At 48.1% G+C, this 17,498-nt stretch overlaps 2 protein-coding genes across 3 annotated transcripts in view; one reads left to right on the forward strand and one right to left on the reverse strand.

Moving 5' to 3' along the window:
* The window catches only part of Elp5 (elongator acetyltransferase complex subunit 5), an 11,480-nt gene extending 3,822 nt beyond the window's left edge, over positions 1–7,658 (reverse strand). Inside the window, exons 1-4 of one of the 2 annotated variants that reach the window (XM_021213251.2) lie at positions 7,280–7,658; positions 7,067–7,127; positions 6,897–6,977; positions 3,077–3,297 (exon numbers count right to left, since the gene is read on the reverse strand). In XM_021213251.2, coding sequence (XP_021068910.1) covers positions 3,077–3,297; positions 6,897–6,977; positions 7,067–7,127; positions 7,280–7,325 — 409 coding nt within the window. In that variant the 5' untranslated portion in view covers positions 7,326–7,658. The remainder of the gene's footprint in view (positions 1–3,076; positions 3,298–6,896; positions 6,978–7,066; positions 7,128–7,279) is intronic. The other variant, XM_021213252.2, reaches the window with a different exon arrangement.
* A 151-nt stretch (positions 7,659–7,809) lies between these two features.
* On the forward strand, positions 7,810–17,245 carry Ctdnep1 (CTD nuclear envelope phosphatase 1). The gene is made up of 8 exons (XM_021212658.2): positions 7,810–8,663; positions 11,342–11,408; positions 11,504–11,622; positions 11,821–11,892; positions 15,282–15,398; positions 15,496–15,607; positions 16,164–16,248; positions 16,605–17,245. Exons 1-8 carry the CDS (start codon positions 8,562–8,564, stop codon positions 16,663–16,665), a joined length of 735 nt encoding a protein of 244 aa, XP_021068317.1. The 5' UTR covers positions 7,810–8,561; the 3' UTR covers positions 16,666–17,245.
* The last annotated feature ends 253 nt before the right edge of the window (positions 17,246–17,498 follow it).

Below are 17,498 nucleotides of genomic sequence, written 5' to 3' on the forward strand. Positions count from 1 at the left end.
GATGGTTATGAGCCACCATGTGGTTGCTGGGATTTGAACTCTGGACCTTCGGAAGAGCAGTCGGGTGCTCTTACCCACTGAGCCGTCTCACCAGCCCCCAACAGTTGAATTTTTATATTGGCCAGCATTTTAGACCAAACTACACAACAACTTCAACTGGCTTATCCTAAAGCTATCATACTCTAACACTTTTTTTTTTTCTTTTTTTTGAGACTGGGTCTTATGTTGTCCAGGATGGCTTTGAACTCACAATAAAGCTAAAAATGACCTAGAACTGATCTGCTTCCCTAGTACAAGGACTACAGGCCTTTGCAACCACCTCCCCCTCAAGTACCCCCCCCCCCCGCAAGATCTTCCTGTATCTACAGAGTCCTCCCAGGCTCCTGAGGGACCACCCTTGTCTGGCTGATCCCTTGCTCTTCAAGCTAAGTTCCTTTCTTAAGGTACCAGTGCATGGATTAAAATAATCCCTCATATCCCTATGGCTGTTACCTTTCTCTTTATTTATTCATTCATTTATTTATTTTGAGGTAGCGTGTCAAGTAGCCCAGGCTACCCTTTAAGTTGTTATTTAGTCGATGATGAGTCAGAAGCTCCACCTCTTAAATTCTGGACTGCAGGTATGCATCACCACCTTATCTAGTTTGTATGATACTAGAGAATGAACCTAGACCTTTGTGAATGTGGAAATTCATTTCCAGTCACTTACTTCTATCTTTCTTTTTTTTTTTAAAGATTTATTTATTTATCATATGTAAGTACACTGTAACTGTCTTCAAGACACTCCAGAAGAGGGCATCAGATCTTCTTACAGATGGTTATGAGCCACCATGTGGTTGCTGGGATTTGAACTCCAGACCTTTGGAAGAGCCATCTCACCCAGCCCCCACTTACTTCTATCTTTTATGACCTTTTATACGGTCAGTCTTTGCTTTTCCATTATTTAAAACCATACCTGATATTGCACCGTGTTTATATTTGTTAGGGGAGTGAATGAGGGGTTGGAGATGTAGCTCAGTTATGGAGCACACCTGTCTGGCACACAGGAATACCTAGCCTTCAGCCTCAGCACTTTGTACACTATGCATGGAGGCACAGGTCTGTAGTCAGCATCAGGAGGCAAAAGCAGGGCATCGAAAGCTCAGGGTGGACCCAGCCTCTCTGCCCAGCCAGACCCTGCACATCCTTCATCCTGACCTAGCTGGACTGAGACATTACAGAAAACCATAACTGACCAAAATACAAAGAACAAATGACTGTGGTGCCCAGCCCCAGCGGACACCGACAGCACAGCTCCTGCAGCCCCAGCTGAAGGGTCAGCTCGGGAACAGGGCAGAATGACTAAGAACCAGAGGAAAAGGAAGTTCACTCAGATTCATCTCTTAGAAACATCAGAGCAGCTACACCCATTAAGTCTCACCAACATGGCTTCGTACACAGACCTGAGCAAGGGAGAGCCCAGCAGACACGTTGACATGGGAGAAGCTGACATGGGAGAAGCTGACACGGGAGGGAAAATCTCATAGATTTTCCCTCGGCAAAGAACTCTAAGCAACTAAGGGATGGTAAGAGGAAGAGAACCATTCTTCCCAAGGAAAAAGCCCCCCAACTTGTTGTATAATACCAAGGGGTCAGCCTTGAAATCATACACATATAAGCGACGATACAGGAACTGAGCAGGCTGTACACACGGCAGATTCAGGAATGAATCGGAGGGAGGGAGTACATGGGAAGGGCTGAAGGGAGAGAAGGGAAGGGGAAAATGGTCTAATTACATTTTAATTCAAAAAATTACTAAAATGATAAAAAAAAGAAACTGTCTAATATACTGGAGACAATGTATAAATGGGGCACATAATGTATAAAGGTGTAATCTGTGACAACATAAAGTTTTCATTAAAAAAAAAAAAAAAAAAAAGTTGTTTAAAGTCATTCTTGGCTATATACCCACTTAAAGCCAGCTTTGATTTTATGATCCTAAGGGCTATGAGGCCTCATATTAAAAAAGTGGAGAACTAAAGACAGAACAATACACAGAACAATTGGCACATAAAGAGAAGTTAACAAATAACAAAAACTAGGGACTAGAGAGATGGCGCAGGGATTAACAGTAACAGCTCTAGCTGCCTGTCTAGAGGACCCAGGTTCCATGCCCAGCACCCACATGGGATACTCACAACCATCTGTAATTTAGTTACATGGGATCCAATGCCCTTTTTTGTCTCTCCAGGCACCAGGCAAGCGCTTGGTGCACAGACACACATGTAGGCAAAAAATGTAAGCCAAACAAAATCATCACACCTCTCTCAATCTGGATGTGGTGCTGGAGTTCCAGCAGTGCAGGCAGACGCTCTAGACTCCAGGCAACCCTGGAGCAGAGCCTGTGTAAGAAACCAAGAACAGTAAAAGAAACACAACAGCCCACCGGAGCTGGAGAGATGGCTGAGCATTTAAGGGTTCTTGTTTCACAATCATAAGGACCAGATCTGGATCCAGCACCCAGTATCCGGGCCCATACTGTAACCCAGCTCCAAGGGGGACAATTGAGGAGCTGAGGCTTGCTGGCTTCCAGCTTAGCCTAGAACTTTCGAGTCCAGGTTCAGGGATAGACTGCATCAAAGGAATAGACCAACAATGACAGAGAAGGCACTCAATTCTCTCTTCTGGCCTCCCTTTGCAGGGGTATGGGAACCTGTACACACACATTTGAATACATCAGATATGGGTATGTATACTCACAAACATACAGGGTTTTTGTTTTGTTTTGTTTTTCTGTTGTTTTTTTGATAGAGTTTCTTTGGGTAACTCCTAGCTGTCCTTGAACTAGTTCTGTAGACTAGGTTGGCCTTGAACTCAGAGATCCATTCAACTGTCTCTGCCTCCCAATTGCTGGGATTCAAGGTGTGTCTGTCCATGCCCAGTCTCCAACTCTAACACCCCACCCCCAATTCTCCCCAAAAGGAGACGGCAGAATGTCAGATTGGAGATCCCTGATACCTCTTATTGGAGTGGAAAGGGGTGACATCCTTTGGCAGGAGGAGCTGTAGTAGGGTACAGAACAAAGGGGGAACCGCACCTGGGTCTCCATTTTGCTGGCTCAGAGCATGTAGGGCTTGACAGAGTGTAACACAGGGAATGTGACACAGCAGCCAGCTGAGAGAGTCAAGGGCAATGGTGACTGAGCCATGATCTGTCCTTTTGCGCATGGATCGCAAGGCTTTTAGAGGACCTTCGGGGACAGCCTCCCCAGGTTTTGACCAGCTAAGAGGGTCTCTGAAGAGGTCATGGTAAACCAGGCTACAAAGAGAGAATAGAAGACACATTACAACTTTGAATGTCTTCCTAATTTTTGAACTCTTTCTCAATTTCCACCAACGCCTTAAATATTAATGAAAGCTAATTACTAGAAGGATTTAGTAGCACAGACTTTGGTGTCTCATAATCTAAGCTCCAAACTTAGCTTTAGACCTTGCTAGGATTACCTAACTGGGAATTCTTACCCTTCAAAGTTCTTTTGACATCTGTTCTAAACATCCTTTCTGGCTGTTAAGAGAGTTGGCTTAGTAATCAGAGTGGAGGCTGCTCTTGGGTGGAACTGGAGCTCAGTTCCTAGTGGGTTCCTAGCTGCCTATGACTCGACTTTCAGAGGCTCTGATGCCCTTTTCTCAGGTGCCTACACTCATGTGCATGTATCCATATATACACACATTATTAACCTGTATTGAAATACAACCCCCCCCCCCCCCCCCCACCAAACCAAATGTTGCTAAACTAGGCAGGCAAGCATGTAATCCCAGCAGTTAGGAGACAGAGACAGTCATCTCTGAGAGCTCAAGATCTGTGTGGCATACATAGTAAGTTCGAGGCCAGCCAGGGATATGTACTAGAACCCCGTCTCAAAAACTGAAACCCAAGGAAGAACAACAACAAAAGCCCTCTCCTGGAGAGTCTCCCATGCACGGGGCTTCTGACATTTCTTACCACTGTTTTCTAAGACTTCCTAGGGCAGGAACAAGTATGCCTCATCCACTGTCCATCCCCAGAGTCCTAGCACAGCTCCTGGTTTCTGATCCTCAGTATAGGTATACCTAGTGAGTGAACGTGGATATGGCAGTAACCTTCTTAACTAGTCTCCACAGCCAGGCTGCCTTGTTCTGTTACATTCTCCACAAGCTAATCAATGGACTAGTGTTTCTAAAAGGTATGGTGTGACTAACTCCCTCCCAACCGTCCCTGGCCTACCTTGGCCTAACATCTGAACTTCTATTGTGCTCCGTGAGTCCTATCTCCAGTCAGGTACCTCTTTCTCTCTCTGACCTCCCATGCTCCGGCACTCATTACTTTGTTGCTTCCTTTGCCTTTAGGACAAGCACATCAGTATCCGGCAGTGAGTGCTGATGCAAGCCTGGACTCTAGGACTAAATTAAGCACCATTCAGAATAACTCAAGGGCAGTCTGTTTATCCTGCCAGCTCATGGGTCAGCAGATACACTGCTTTCGAGGGTCTTTGTTTTGCTTTGCCTATGTTGTCACCACCTTCACTGCCTCAGTTCCCAGCTGCCTGAAACTCCAACTTCAGGTAATCTGATGTTTCTTTTTTCTTTTCTAAAGATTTATTTATTTATTTACTATATGTGTTTACACTGTAGCTGTCTTCAGACACTCCAGAAGAGGGCATCAGATTTTTCTTATGGATGGTTGTGAGCCACCATGTGGTTGCTGGGATTTGAACTCAGGACCTTTGGAAAAGCAGTCGGTGCTCTTAACCACTGAGCCATCTCACCAACCCCTAATCTGATGTTTCTAAAGATCTACCTCTTCTTCCAATTACTATTAGTAGTAGTTTTAGGGGATGTGGTCAAGGTGACCTTGAATTTTTGACCCACCAATCTAAACTTCCTAAGTGCTGGAAGCACAGAATCCAGGTTTATGCAGTGCAGACTCAGGACTCTGAGCAGGCTAAGGAGGCACTTCACTACCAACTGAGCCGTGCCTCTGGTCCCTAAAAGAAGTTTATGATTTTTTTTTTGGTTTTTCGAGACAGGGTTTCTTTGTATAGCCCTGGCTGTCCTGGAACTCACTTTGTAGACTAGGCTGGCCTCGAACTCAGAAATCCACCAACAGCAGGCACTGAGCCATCTCTCTAGGCCCTGGGATTCATTTTTAGTAGAATTTTTCTTTTCTTTTAATTTCTTTTTATTTAACATGCACTGGTGGTTTTGAGTGCATTCAGGTCTGTATGAAGGTATCAGATGTCCTCGATCTAGAGTTACAGATAGTTAGTTGCCATGTGAGTGCTGGAAATTGAACCCAGGTCCTCTGGAAGAGCCGCCAATACTCTTTATCACTAAGCCATATCTCCAGCCCCTATTATTTTATTTTCTGAAACGGGATATAACTAGGCTTTCTTGGCTGGCTTGGAACTCACTATGTAGACCAGGCTAGCCTTGAATTCATAAGAGACCTGCCTGTCTCTGCCTCTCAAGCACTGGTATAAAGGCATGTGCTACCACTACCATCTGGGTAGTGAGGATTGACCCTAGAGCCTGGTATGTGTGGTGGCACATGTCTTTCATCCCAGCACTCAGGAACTAAGCCAGTGGATCTCTGAGTTTGAGTCCAGCCTGAACTACAAAAGAAATTCCAATACACTGAAGACTACACAGAGAAACCCTGTCTTGAAGAAAGAAAAAAAAAAAAAAGAAAAAAGAAACAAAACCAAAGAGCACTGGCCACCACTGCCCAGTTAGAGATGTAAAGATCAATTTTGCTAAACACACTAACTCTTCACTTGATTCTACACATACTGAAAATAAGATGAAGGCTTAGTATCCTATCTTCAAACCGCACGAGTCTCTTTACTTCGATTTTTGAATTAGACTCCACTCACTTCAGCACTTTAGACATGTTAGTCATTTTTAAAATATATTTATTTTGGAACTGGAGAGATGGCTCAGTGGTTAAGAGCACTGGCTGCTCTTCCAGAGGTCCTGAGTTCAATTCCCAGCAACCACCTATAATGAGATTTGATGCCCTCTTCTGGCACACAGGTGTATATGCAGATAAAGCACCATATACATAAAATATATGAATCTTAAAAAACCAAAACCAAAACATACGTATGTATGTATATATGAGTACACTGTAGCTGTCTTCAGACAGACCAGAAGAGGGCATCAGATTCCATTACAGATGGTTGTGAGCCACTATGTGGTTGCTGGGAATTGAACTCAGGACCTCTGTAAGAGCCCTCTTCTGATTTCTGCAAGCACTAAGGTATGCCCCTGGCCCATAAATATAGGCAAAACACTCACACACATAAGATAAAAACAAAACAGCCGGGCGTGGTGGCACATGCCTTTAATCCCAGCACTGGGGAGGCAGAGGCAGGCGGATTTCTGAGTTTGAGGCCAGCCTGGTCTACAGAGTGAGTTCCACAGCCGAAGCTATACAGAGAAAACCTGTCTCGAAAAAACAAAACAAAACAAAAAACCAAACCAAAACTTTAAAAGTAATTTTATCTTTTTAGCATATAATTGTGGAAACACCTCAAGTAAACAATCATTTAAATAACTATTTGTGCCTTTTAAAGAATAAGATTAATTTGCTTTATATTTATTATTTATTTAGAGACAGTCTCACTATGTAGCCCTGACTGGTGTGCAATAGCCTCATTCCTGTCCCTTCCCATCACTGGTGTGTCCTTTCTCCAGTCAAGTGGGCTAGCTGGGGCTAAAGTCTCTAAAAAAAAAAAAACCAACTCGCTAGTCTTTTAATTTTTACAGTTCCCAACGGTACAACACCAGTTTCTCCACAACACGAGATCCTGTGCTGTCTGCTGAAGAGAGCCCTTAGCAGCTGTAGTCCGAATGAAACCCGTTCTCATGTGTGCTCACCGGCTGTTGACATCAGAGCCGAAGCCTTCGCGAAACTCCTCTTCGCTCACTTCACAGCCCAGGACGTGGACTTGCTCCCCACTACGGCAGAGATGAGGGAAACGTATTGAAGAGTGGGGGTCCCGGCCCCCTTGCCGGGAAGGACCAGGAGAAACTGTGGGCTAACTCACCGAAGTGCAGATTTCTTGACAAGAGCCTTCAGGAGACTACGCCCCTCCCACTCCACGGAATCTGTGGAGAGCCAAGGCTGGGTGAGACCTACTGAGCCTCAGGGCTCCGACCACGACTTCCACCCCCGGCTGGGTATCCATCCCCGGCGGGTCCTCCAGGCTCCCGCTCCTTCAGCCAAGCCCAAGGCTACCACCGCATGCCTGATCCCTCACCTCGCAGAAGCACCAAGCCACCGATGGCCAACAACGAGTCCAGCATCTCTGACGCCTCAGGACGCCTTCTGATGTCGTCACCACCAAGGAGGCGGGGCACTTACGATTGCTTCCAACCTTAAAGGGCCGCAAAGTCCGGAAAGAGGAGCCTGGTCTTTCTATGTCCCGTATTCTCAGGGGGCTTACACGGAGGGGCCGCTCCAGAGCCTCTGCACACAGTCCTAGTGACAGCATCCTTAATCTACTCTTGCACCATGACTGGGGCGAGAAGGGCCGTTGGAACAGTTATCAGTGGGCTGGGGACAAGGATAGAGGTCGCACGAGCTCCAATCCCGAAGAAGGTCCGACCCGGGGGACAAATGACGTCACTCGACCGCGCCCACACCGCGCCAGGCCTCTCTCCAGGTCCCGCCCCGCCGTACCCTCGTGCGCGTGCGTAACGCTGCACCCCACCCCCGGGTCAGAGCCCAGCGCTTTCCTTAACTCTACCCTCCCTCCTCAGAATGAATTGAGGGGAACAGCAATCCCGGGGAAGTGAATACACGTCACTACCGGAAGTAATGTCAGAGGGGAAGAGGAGGAGGGAAGAGAGGAGGAGGGAGCCCTTTGGGCGGTAAAATGGCGCCTGTCAGAGTGGGAAGCCCAGCTGCAGAGGCTGCAGCCCCGCTCCTCAGCGGCTAAGCGATCCTGACCTCGGGGAGGGGGAGGCCACTCCGGCCCAGCGCTCCGTGCCCTTCGGCTCCCCCTCCCCCTCCTCCCCAGCTCCTGCGCCCCGGGGGACCCCGAGAGTCGCCGCGGCCAACGCGCGCCGCCGCCGCCCCCGCCCGCCCCCTTCCCGGGGCAGACCCCTAGCGCGCCTGCGCAGAGGGCCACCCTTCGCTTTTCCCCCCCCTTCCCCTCCCATCTCCCTCCCTCCCTTCTCCCTAGCCCCCTCCCCCACTGCCCCCTCCCCCAATTCTCCATCCCCTTCCCTTCTGGTCTCAGAGGACCCTGTCCTACCCCGACCCGTTTCGGCCTGCAGCCCACGCGAAGTCGTCGGTGCCACTTCCCGCTCATGTGGGCCCCCGCGGGCTGCCCACGCCAGTCCCCCAGTTCCCGGTTCCGCTGGGCTTTCCCTTCGCTGGGGGTGGCTTTCTAAGCCACCCACTCCGTGCTCATCTCTGCAGCCTCTCCTGCCGCTCGGGGCCCCCGTTCCCCCTCCCTGCGGCGGGGGGCTGCCCCCGGGGGGCTGGCGGAGCTGGGCCGCGGGGGCCCCGGGGCCGGCGGTGCCGGGGTCATCGGGATGATGCGGACGCAGTGTCTGCTGGGGCTGCGCACGTTCGTAGCCTTCGCCGCCAAGCTCTGGAGCTTCTTTATTTACCTTTTGCGGAGGCAGATCCGCACGGTGAGTTTGCGTGGGTGCTGCCAGTGGTGGGGTCCTCTGTCCGCGGTGCTCCCGGAATTTTGGATAGTGCTGGGCCTCTGCTTTGGGCCTAGGTAGGGAGCCTTGGCCAGAGCTTTACCCGCTGGAGAAGTAGGACACCTTTAAGCAGGATTCAGACCTTGATAAAAGAACCACGATTTTTAGTGGGTTTGGTTTCTTTTTTAATTTGCCTAAATGGGATAGGATTTGGCAGTTCTCGGGGGGCTAGAATGGTGCTCTCCTAAAGAAAGCTAGAGTTGTTGCTAAAGAAAGAGGCCGGGAACACCTGTTTGCTGGTAGCCAGAACTGTTGCTATGGGCTTTGGAAAGACCCTCCTGTTGAAAGTCAGACTCCTTTGTCAGTGGTGTGGGTGGGTAGCAGGGCATTTGGAGCAGGGATGGGAACTTGAGGAAAAGCCTTGGGTGTGAAGGAGCTCCTCCAGAAAGGCTCTGGAAATCTCTAGCGTGTGTGTATGGGCTTGTTAAGACCCTGGGCTAGAAAAAGATGCTTTTCCAATAGGCATCGTTAGTAGTCAGAGGCAGCACATTAAAGTTGGGTGTCTCCTTAGAAGAGCTGGCTGTTAGCTGGAGAGCTTGCATCTGAAGGTGGGCATGTTTCTCCAGGCGACTCTAGCGATTATGAAGGGATACCTGGAGTGTAGAAACTGTTTGGATGAACCCAAGCATCTCTGGGTTCTCTCCCTCAAGCTTTTCTCCAAGGTAAACATTGTTTCAGCTACCATCACTTAATGAGCATGCCCTCTGGAGTAAACCTCCTGAAGTCAGATTCTGGGGAATGACTGAGCCACATGCAGGCTTTGGTAGCCCAGGCTGGGAGAATTCTCAGAAGGACCTTGGTGGTCCAGGTAGAAGAAGTGACTGAATTGGTTGGACTTGAGTTCATTCTCTAGCAGCCTGTCATTTCTTCCACTTCCTGCTATAGTGTGAGGATTATTCTGGATGGGTTATAAGCATTCCTAGTCTCCTGAGATAAGATAGATCCATTCTGGGTGAGGCTGAACAGGTGTGGGCCCAACTCCTGAGGTTGTCTTTATGCGTTGACCTCTCATCCTCTTTCTGACCTTGCGCTGAGAACCCTCTCTCTTCTCACAGCTTTATTTGTTTGTTTGTTTGTTTGTTTGTTTATTTTTGAGTGTGGGGCCAGTGTTCCTCTCTAGCCCAACTATGGGAAGACTTCCTAAACTGCGCTCTTCTGTAAGAAATCCCCAACCTCACAGCTTTTGCCCTCCCTTCCCTTCCAGGCTGGTTTCTTCCCCACGCCCCCTCTGGCAGAAACTTGGAGCATTCCCTCCATGCCCAGCGTGTGCAACCCGAGATAGCAGGGCAGGACACCCGAGCTGTTTCAGCCTCCTCACAGGCTCAGGGAGAAAGAAAGGCAGCCGCCTCAGGATTAAAGAAGAGTGGGCCTTTTGGTTTTCAGGCAGGGACTGTGTGACTTAGGACCTAGGGAGGGACTGAAGAGCGTGTGTATGTTAGAAGAAAAGCAGAGGAGGGAATTGCCAGGCTTTGCATAGAAGCTCTGGGATTAGGAAACAGCTTCTGGAGAAGCCTTGGAGAAGCCGAGCTGGAAAGCTCGAGGTGGTACTGTCCCTGTCCCCTCCCCACTGTCCTGCAACAGTCCTCACCTCACTCTGGCTTCTTGCTAGCCTGTCAGCTTGGCAAGTAGAACTTTTTAATGCTTTCTACATTTCCCTGGGCATCAGGATAAAGAGGCTCTTCAGAGATTCACTACAACTTGTGACTTGGCTAGTAGAAACAGAAGCGGACAGGTGGCTGGTTAAAATAGTTCCAGTGGCCCCTAGCCAGAGGAACTTAGCTGACCTGACACCCCTGGGTTCCCTCAGCTACTGTTCCTCTCGGTGATCCAAGGACTTCCTTTCCTGATTGCTATTCTCTGCCCACTAAGAGTCTGAGGTTCTTGGTTCCCAATGAGAGATGACAAGAGTCACCAATGAGCCGGGCGGTGGTGGCGCACGCCTTTAATCCCAGCACATGGGAGGCAGAGGCAGGTGGATTTCTGAGTTCGAGGCCAGCCTGGTCTACAGAGTGAGTTCCAGGACAGCCAGGGCTATACAGAGAAACCCTGTCTCAAAAAACAAACAAACAAAAAAAGTCACCAATGAACAGCCCTTGAGGTGAAGGGGTGGTGATGCTGTGTAAGTGTGTCTCTTTCTTGTTCAGTTTAGCAGGATAATATCACACTAAGAGATACTGTGCTGTTAAGTCATTATCCTTGGTACAGTGTTTGAGGCACTGGAAAAAAATTAGACATGACTGAAAGGAGCTCACGTTCTCATGGAGGTTTCATTCTAACGAAGGGGATAAGTTGAGCTGTGCCATCCCAGGCATGGGGGTGCTTGATCCTTGTTAGCTGTTTCCTTTTTCTTTAAACAAGGGTAGTGATAGTGTTCCTAGGGGCTTGTTGTGTTTTCATGGTGCTGGGAACTGAACCTAGATTGACCCTGTCTGTTAGATAAGTGTCCTACTATTCAACTTTACCCTTGTCGCTGTTAGGATTATATATGAGGTTCTAATCATGTCCAATGCCCAGCATATGGTAAATGTTCAGAATTTGTCGTTATTGTAATTAGTAGGATTTCCTTTGAAGGGATTCTAATTCTCCTCTCTCATTATTCTCAGGTAATTCAATATCAGACTGTTCGATATGATATCCTGCCCTTATCTCCTTTGTCCCGGAACCGCCTAGGTGAGTATGTCAGCCAGGAAGACTACGAGAAGGTGAAGCAGGGCTTGGGGCTGGAGGTCAGTCAGTCGGCGTCATCCCTTCCCATTGTGGTTCAGCCCAGGTAAAGAGGAAGATCCTGGTGCTCGATCTGGATGAAACCCTGATTCACTCTCACCACGATGGGGTCCTGAGGCCTACAGTGAGACCTGGGACCCCTCCCGACTTCATCCTCAAGGTGTGTGCAGAGGATGCAGTGTTTGTGTCAGTGCTCACTGTGTCCACACATAAACTCTCTCTCCCAGGGTTAGGGTTAGGTCTTGGCAAGACCTGGCACCAGAGTCAGCCAGAGGGAGAAAAGTAGGGAGTGGGCACGGGGCAGGGCCAGTGTGGTGGTGCTCAGGAGTTCCCTCACCTCTTCCTTGTTCCTCTGCAGGTGGTAATAGACAAACACCCCGTCCGGTTTTTTGTACATAAGAGACCCCATGTGGATTTCTTCTTAGAAGTGGTGAGTGCGCATGAGCTAACCACGGCTCTGGCTCCCTGGTGAAAGGATGGTGTAGAGTTGTGGATGCTTAGAGGATCCAGAGGAGAGGGCGAGAAGCTGGTGTGGTAGTTGGGGTTCTCTAAAGGAACAGCCAATAGGATATAAATATATCGATAAGTATGTTTTGGCTGATATTAAAACAGTAACGAGCTGTGTTACTGAGAAACTGAGAGCCTGGTAGGTGTGCAGTTCTCAAGCTGGGTGCCTCAGTGGTTTGAGCAGCCCCGAGGTGTTTGCCTCCTGCTTGAGAGACTGACAGTGTGATTGTGGCTCAGTCCATGAAGCTGGTGCTGTAAACCCAGAAGGTTCCTGAAGCGCTGCTGGTCCTTAGTTAATGATAGGTGCCTGGAAAGGCTGGGTGTGATGTCAGTGAAGGAAGCAGCTGCAGCAGCAGGTGCAGCACCACAGGCAAACAGTCGGTCCTTCTGTCACGCCTTCCTCCCTGGGCTCTGCAAGAAGTGTCTACCAATGCCCGACACTTCTCACCTCAGTTAAGACAGAGAGGGCAGTTCTTCTGTTGAGCTCCCCATTTGGTGGTTCTAACTTGTGGCAAACTGACATTAAAACTAAGCATCACAACCCATCCTTTGTCACTTGAGAAATTAACATGTCACTTTAAAAACCCTAATCTTGCGTAGTACTTGTTGCTCCTTCAGAGGACCTGATGCTGTATATAAGCACCTGCATGAGGTAGCCCCCGACTGCTTGTAACTCCAGCTCCAAAGTTCTCACGCCTGTGATCTCCATAGGAACATGCACTCACACGTGCATAACCATAGCCACATAACAAAAGTCATAACTGTATGCAGGGAGGTATACTTATATACAAATAAATCAATCTTAAAAACTACAACTTTATTCCCTAAGTTTTATATTCACTTAAAATATAAAGTAAAACTTTAAAAGTCCCACAGTCTTCAAAAACTTCAAGCTGGGAGGCGGGAGGTGGGTGGTTGCTGCATGCCTTCATTCTGGGAGGCAGATCTCTGAATCTCTGAGTTCGAGGCCAGCCTAGTGCACAGAGTAAATTCCAGGACAGCCAGGACTACACAGAGAAACTCTGTCTTGGGGGGAAAAAAAGAAGTTTAAAGCCTCTAAAATTTTCAGTCTTGTTGCAAAATCAAGTTATTTTCTTATTTCAAGAGGGAAGAACCAGGGTAGTTACGATCAAACCATAGCAAAATCAACATCTGGTGCTGGACCATGTCCTACAGCTCAGCGTCTGACGTTTGGGACTCACCTATGGTCTCTTGGGCTCCAAAGAGCTTGGGCAGCATCACTTCCCCAGCTCTGCCACTGGTAGCACAAACAGCTTGTCTCATAGGCACAGACCAGCTGTGCTCCACATCTGCCAGCGTCTTCCACCATCCTCCCATGATCCTGTCTTATACAGTGTACTGAGATTTCTGCTGCACTGAGGTGGCGTGTTTGCCGGTTGCCTCCTAGCTTCTTTTCAGGAACTCTGACTTTGTCCCGGTAACAAGTCTTAGCTTTTTTCATGATCCTTCAGGCCTGGCATTTCCAGTGTAATTGAGGCTATACCTTCATCAGTGGCCTCTACTGGCCATTTCATAGTGCCAAGCTTCAATTTTTTCCCACGACCCCTTTAATTCTGGAGCCTTCATACCTCTAAAACAAGTAGTACCATGTGGGACTTTGAAACGCATACCACGTTTGGCTTCCACTTTAGATTTAGTCTCAACTCCCTCAGACTATAACTTCTGTGTGCCAACCCTGAGGAACTAGTTTCTAGAAGATTTCACCTCAGTGATGCTGGCCTCTTTCTTAATCAAGTGATCCTTCAGCTCTAGCTAACCAGTATCCATTGTCCCATTAAAGCACAGGTTTCTCTTCCACAGACTTGTTATGTTGTTTGAGACAAGATCTCTCTATGTAGCCCTGGCTGTCCTGAAACTCACTATGTAGACCAGGCTGGCCTCCAACTCAACAGAAATCCACCTGCCTCTGCCTCTCCAGTGCTGAGATTAAAGGTGTGCGCCATCATGCTTGACTTTGGTGCATAGATTTCTTTTTATTCAAGAGTTGTTTTTGGCTGGGCAGGTAGCACAGGCCTTTAATCCCAGCACTTGAGAGGCAGAGGCAGGCAGGTTTCTGAGTTCAAGGCCAGCCTGGTCTACAGAGTGAGTTCCAGGACAGCCAGGGCTACACAGAGGAACCCTGTCTCAGAAAACCAAAAAACAAAAACAAAACAAAAAAAAAGTGGTTGTTGTTTTTGTTATTTTGTTTTTTAAATTTTATTATGTGTGAGAGTGCCTGCATGTATGTCTGTGTACCATGTTCATACCTAATGGCCATAGCAGCCTGGCAATGGATCACATAGACCTGGAGGTGTAGGCAATTAGTTATTGCCTGATGTGGGTGCTGTGTCCCACAAAGTCTTAATCTAAAATATTACGGTAACTGTTCTGGTAGTCTTGGTTTCCCTCTGAAACTTTATAAGCAAAGCCACCATTGTCTTCGTAGTTCTCAGCATGTCTTCTAAGCTCTCCCAGAACAACCCACTAAGCAATAAGCATTCAGTGGTTTCTTCAGCTCAAAAGTTCCAAATGTTTCCACAGTCCTCTCCCAAATTAACATGGTCCCATGTGTCACACATCCCATTTTCTGCTTTCATTTTGTAGTAGGGTTTTCTATAGGAGCAGAATTGAATATGTATTAAAAGGATGTACTCAGTTTACGTTAAAATAATAATGAGTTGTGCACCCGAGAGCCTGAGAACCTAGAATATGCTGTGTCGCAGAGGTGGGTGACTTGATATTGCTTAGTCCATGAAGGGTAGTGCTATCCCTGGGTGGTTTGTCCTGAGTTGTGTAAGAAAGCAAGCCAGTAAGCAGCATTCCTTGGTCTCTACTAGTTCCTGCCTCCAAGGTTCCTGCCTCCAAGGTTCCTGCCTTGACTTCCTGACTTTCCTCAGTGAAGGAATGTGACTTAGGGGTTATAAGATGAAATAAACCCTTTCCTCCTCAAGTTGGTTTTGGTCAGTATTTAGTTATAACAAGAGGAAAGCAGACAAGGACAGTGAGTAGGGACAGTTGAGTAAGGAGAGGCTGTGGGGAGGACAGGCAAGGGGATGGCTTTCAGTAGCTGGGGTTACGGTGATGCAGTCCCATTCTTTCACAGGTATCCTGACCTTTACATTTGTACCTCTGAGTCTCAAGGACCTTCCCCAGACACTGAGCGTGGAAGTTTGGTAGGGAGTTCAAATGTTCTGTGTTTTCACAGACATTTGGTGTTTCTTGAAGGCTGAAAGGGTTAGGCTGAAAAAGAACTATGATGTCTAAATGTTGATTAGTTTGTATGACACTGTATTCCTCTTTAATCTACTTCAGGTCAGCCAGTGGTATGAGCTTGTGGTGTTCACAGCAAGCATGGAAATTTATGGCTCTGCTGTGGCAGATAAACTGGACAATAGCAGAAGCATTCTTAAGAGGAGATACTACAGACAGGTAAGGAGCCAGAGTCAGATTTGAGGGGCAGGGTACCAGGATGGGGGGTGGGAGTGGGGATGAGGGGCGGGTGTGCTACAGAGTCCTCTGTTTTCAGCACTGCACTTTGGAGTTGGGCAGCTACATCAAAGACCTCTCTGTGGTCCACAGTGACCTTTCCAGCATCGTGATCCTGGACAACTCCCCTGGGGCTTACAGGAGCCACCCAGGTATGGGGAAGGTCTGTCAGGACCAGGACTTACTTCTAAGGACATTTTAGTTTGGGTTTTATTTCTGAGACAGGGTCTTCTTATCTAACCCAGGGTGGCCTGACCTTTGTCTTAGTGGTTCTGACGGTGACACCCAGGACCTCACGCTAACCTAGGCAAGCGTTATACTATGTAGCTCTACCTCTAAGTCCTTGAGAGGTTGACTGCAAGAGCTAGGAGCAGGAGAGTTGGTTCCAAGTCCAGAGTTTAGGTTCCCTACTGTGCTACATATCTGAATGTAAGTTGTTTCTCTGTTTTGAATGAGGTATCCACTCTTAGGTGTCCATTTTATGAATAAGACTTCCCTATCAAGCTCACTTCAGGTGAGCATGGGGCAGTTTTACTAGAACCCTAGCCTCAAGCTGTTGTCAAATCTATTTTGCTTTGGCATTTGGGGAAAAAAGGGTTTTAGGTGGTTGATGACTTTTGGTGGGGAGTTTTAAGTAATATTCAGGAAAATCTCACAGGCTCTTCTGAATTCTTTGCCTTTTCTCAATGGTAATTTTACCTACCCTAGACAATGCCATCCCCATCAAATCCTGGTTCAGTGACCCCAGTGACACAGCCCTTCTCAACCTTCTCCCAATGCTGGATGCCCTCAGGTAAGGGAAGTGTGTGGCCTGCCTGTAGACAGTAGGCTTGGAACTTGCTTTAGCCTCTCAAGTGCTGTGATTACAGGAGTACACTATCAAAACTGGCAATGCTTGGGTTGCCAAGAAAAGAGGGTGGGGGGGATTTAAGAACTGAAAAAAAGTCATTCAGAATCTAAGTGTTTGGGCCAGGTCTCCTTACTCTAGCCGTCATTGTTTGTTACCTTTTGGCTTCTATCAGATTGAACCTGTGTCACTGTGTGAAAGTGGTATCGAGTTCTGTCCTGTCCAGTGAGGCTCTGTTGTGCTAGTGTTGTGAGAGTGTCAACTATAAGGTATTCCACCAACACAAGTTACTGTCATTTCAGGTTCACTGCTGATGTCCGATCGGTGCTGAGCCGAAACCTTCACCAACATAGGCTCTGGTGACAGCTGCTCCCCCTCCACCTGAGTTGGGGTGGAGGGGAAAGGGAGGGAGAGTTCTTGGGATGCCGTCTGTTGCCCTGTCCAATGTGAGGACTGCCTGGGCAGAGTCTGCCCCTCCCACCCCTCTGCCCTGGGAGCCCTACACTCCACTTACGGAGTCTGGATGGACATGTGGGCCAGACCGTGAAGCAGCCTCAATGTGTTCACACTCTGTGTTCACACTCCGTGGAAATGCCAGACTGGGACAGGCGAAGGCCTAGAGGAGCCGAAACCGTCTGGCGAAGAGGCAGGACTGGCCAGAGTGACAGACATCCCAGAGGCTCAAAAGAAGCCAATTCAACTTTGTTGTGATTTGATTTTTTTTAAAAACTCTTATACAAAACTGATCTAATTCTTCACTCCTGCTCCAAGGGCTGGCTGTGGGTGGGTCTGGGATTTCGGGCCACTGGATCTTCCTCAGACTTGTCCCTCCCTTACTATTCTTCATTTTTTTTTTTTTTTTCTTTCCCCAATCCCCCATACCTGTAATCGGCTCCTTTCTTCTTTCTTCTTTTAAACCATGCATTATAACTTTGAAACCAAAGCTGCCCTAGACCCTTCTCTGATGTTTCTGGAAATGGAGGGAACTTTGTTGACATCTGCTCTGCCCCTGAAGCAGAGGGGGAAGGAAGATGCTGTTTGGAGTTGGGGGGAGTGGGATGTCAGTGATTGGCAGGAAAGGCCCCACTGACTGGATGGAGTTCCTGATGGACAGTGGACGAGCAACTTTAAAGTAGGATATAGAAGGCTGAAGAGGGAAAACTCTAGAACCCTGGAAGGGCATACAGCTGGAGAAA

The sequence above is a fragment of the Mus pahari genome, chromosome 14 (genome assembly GCF_900095145.1).
Source record: "Mus pahari chromosome 14, PAHARI_EIJ_v1.1, whole genome shotgun sequence".
Taxonomy (NCBI): Eukaryota; Metazoa; Chordata; class Mammalia; order Rodentia; family Muridae; genus Mus; species Mus pahari.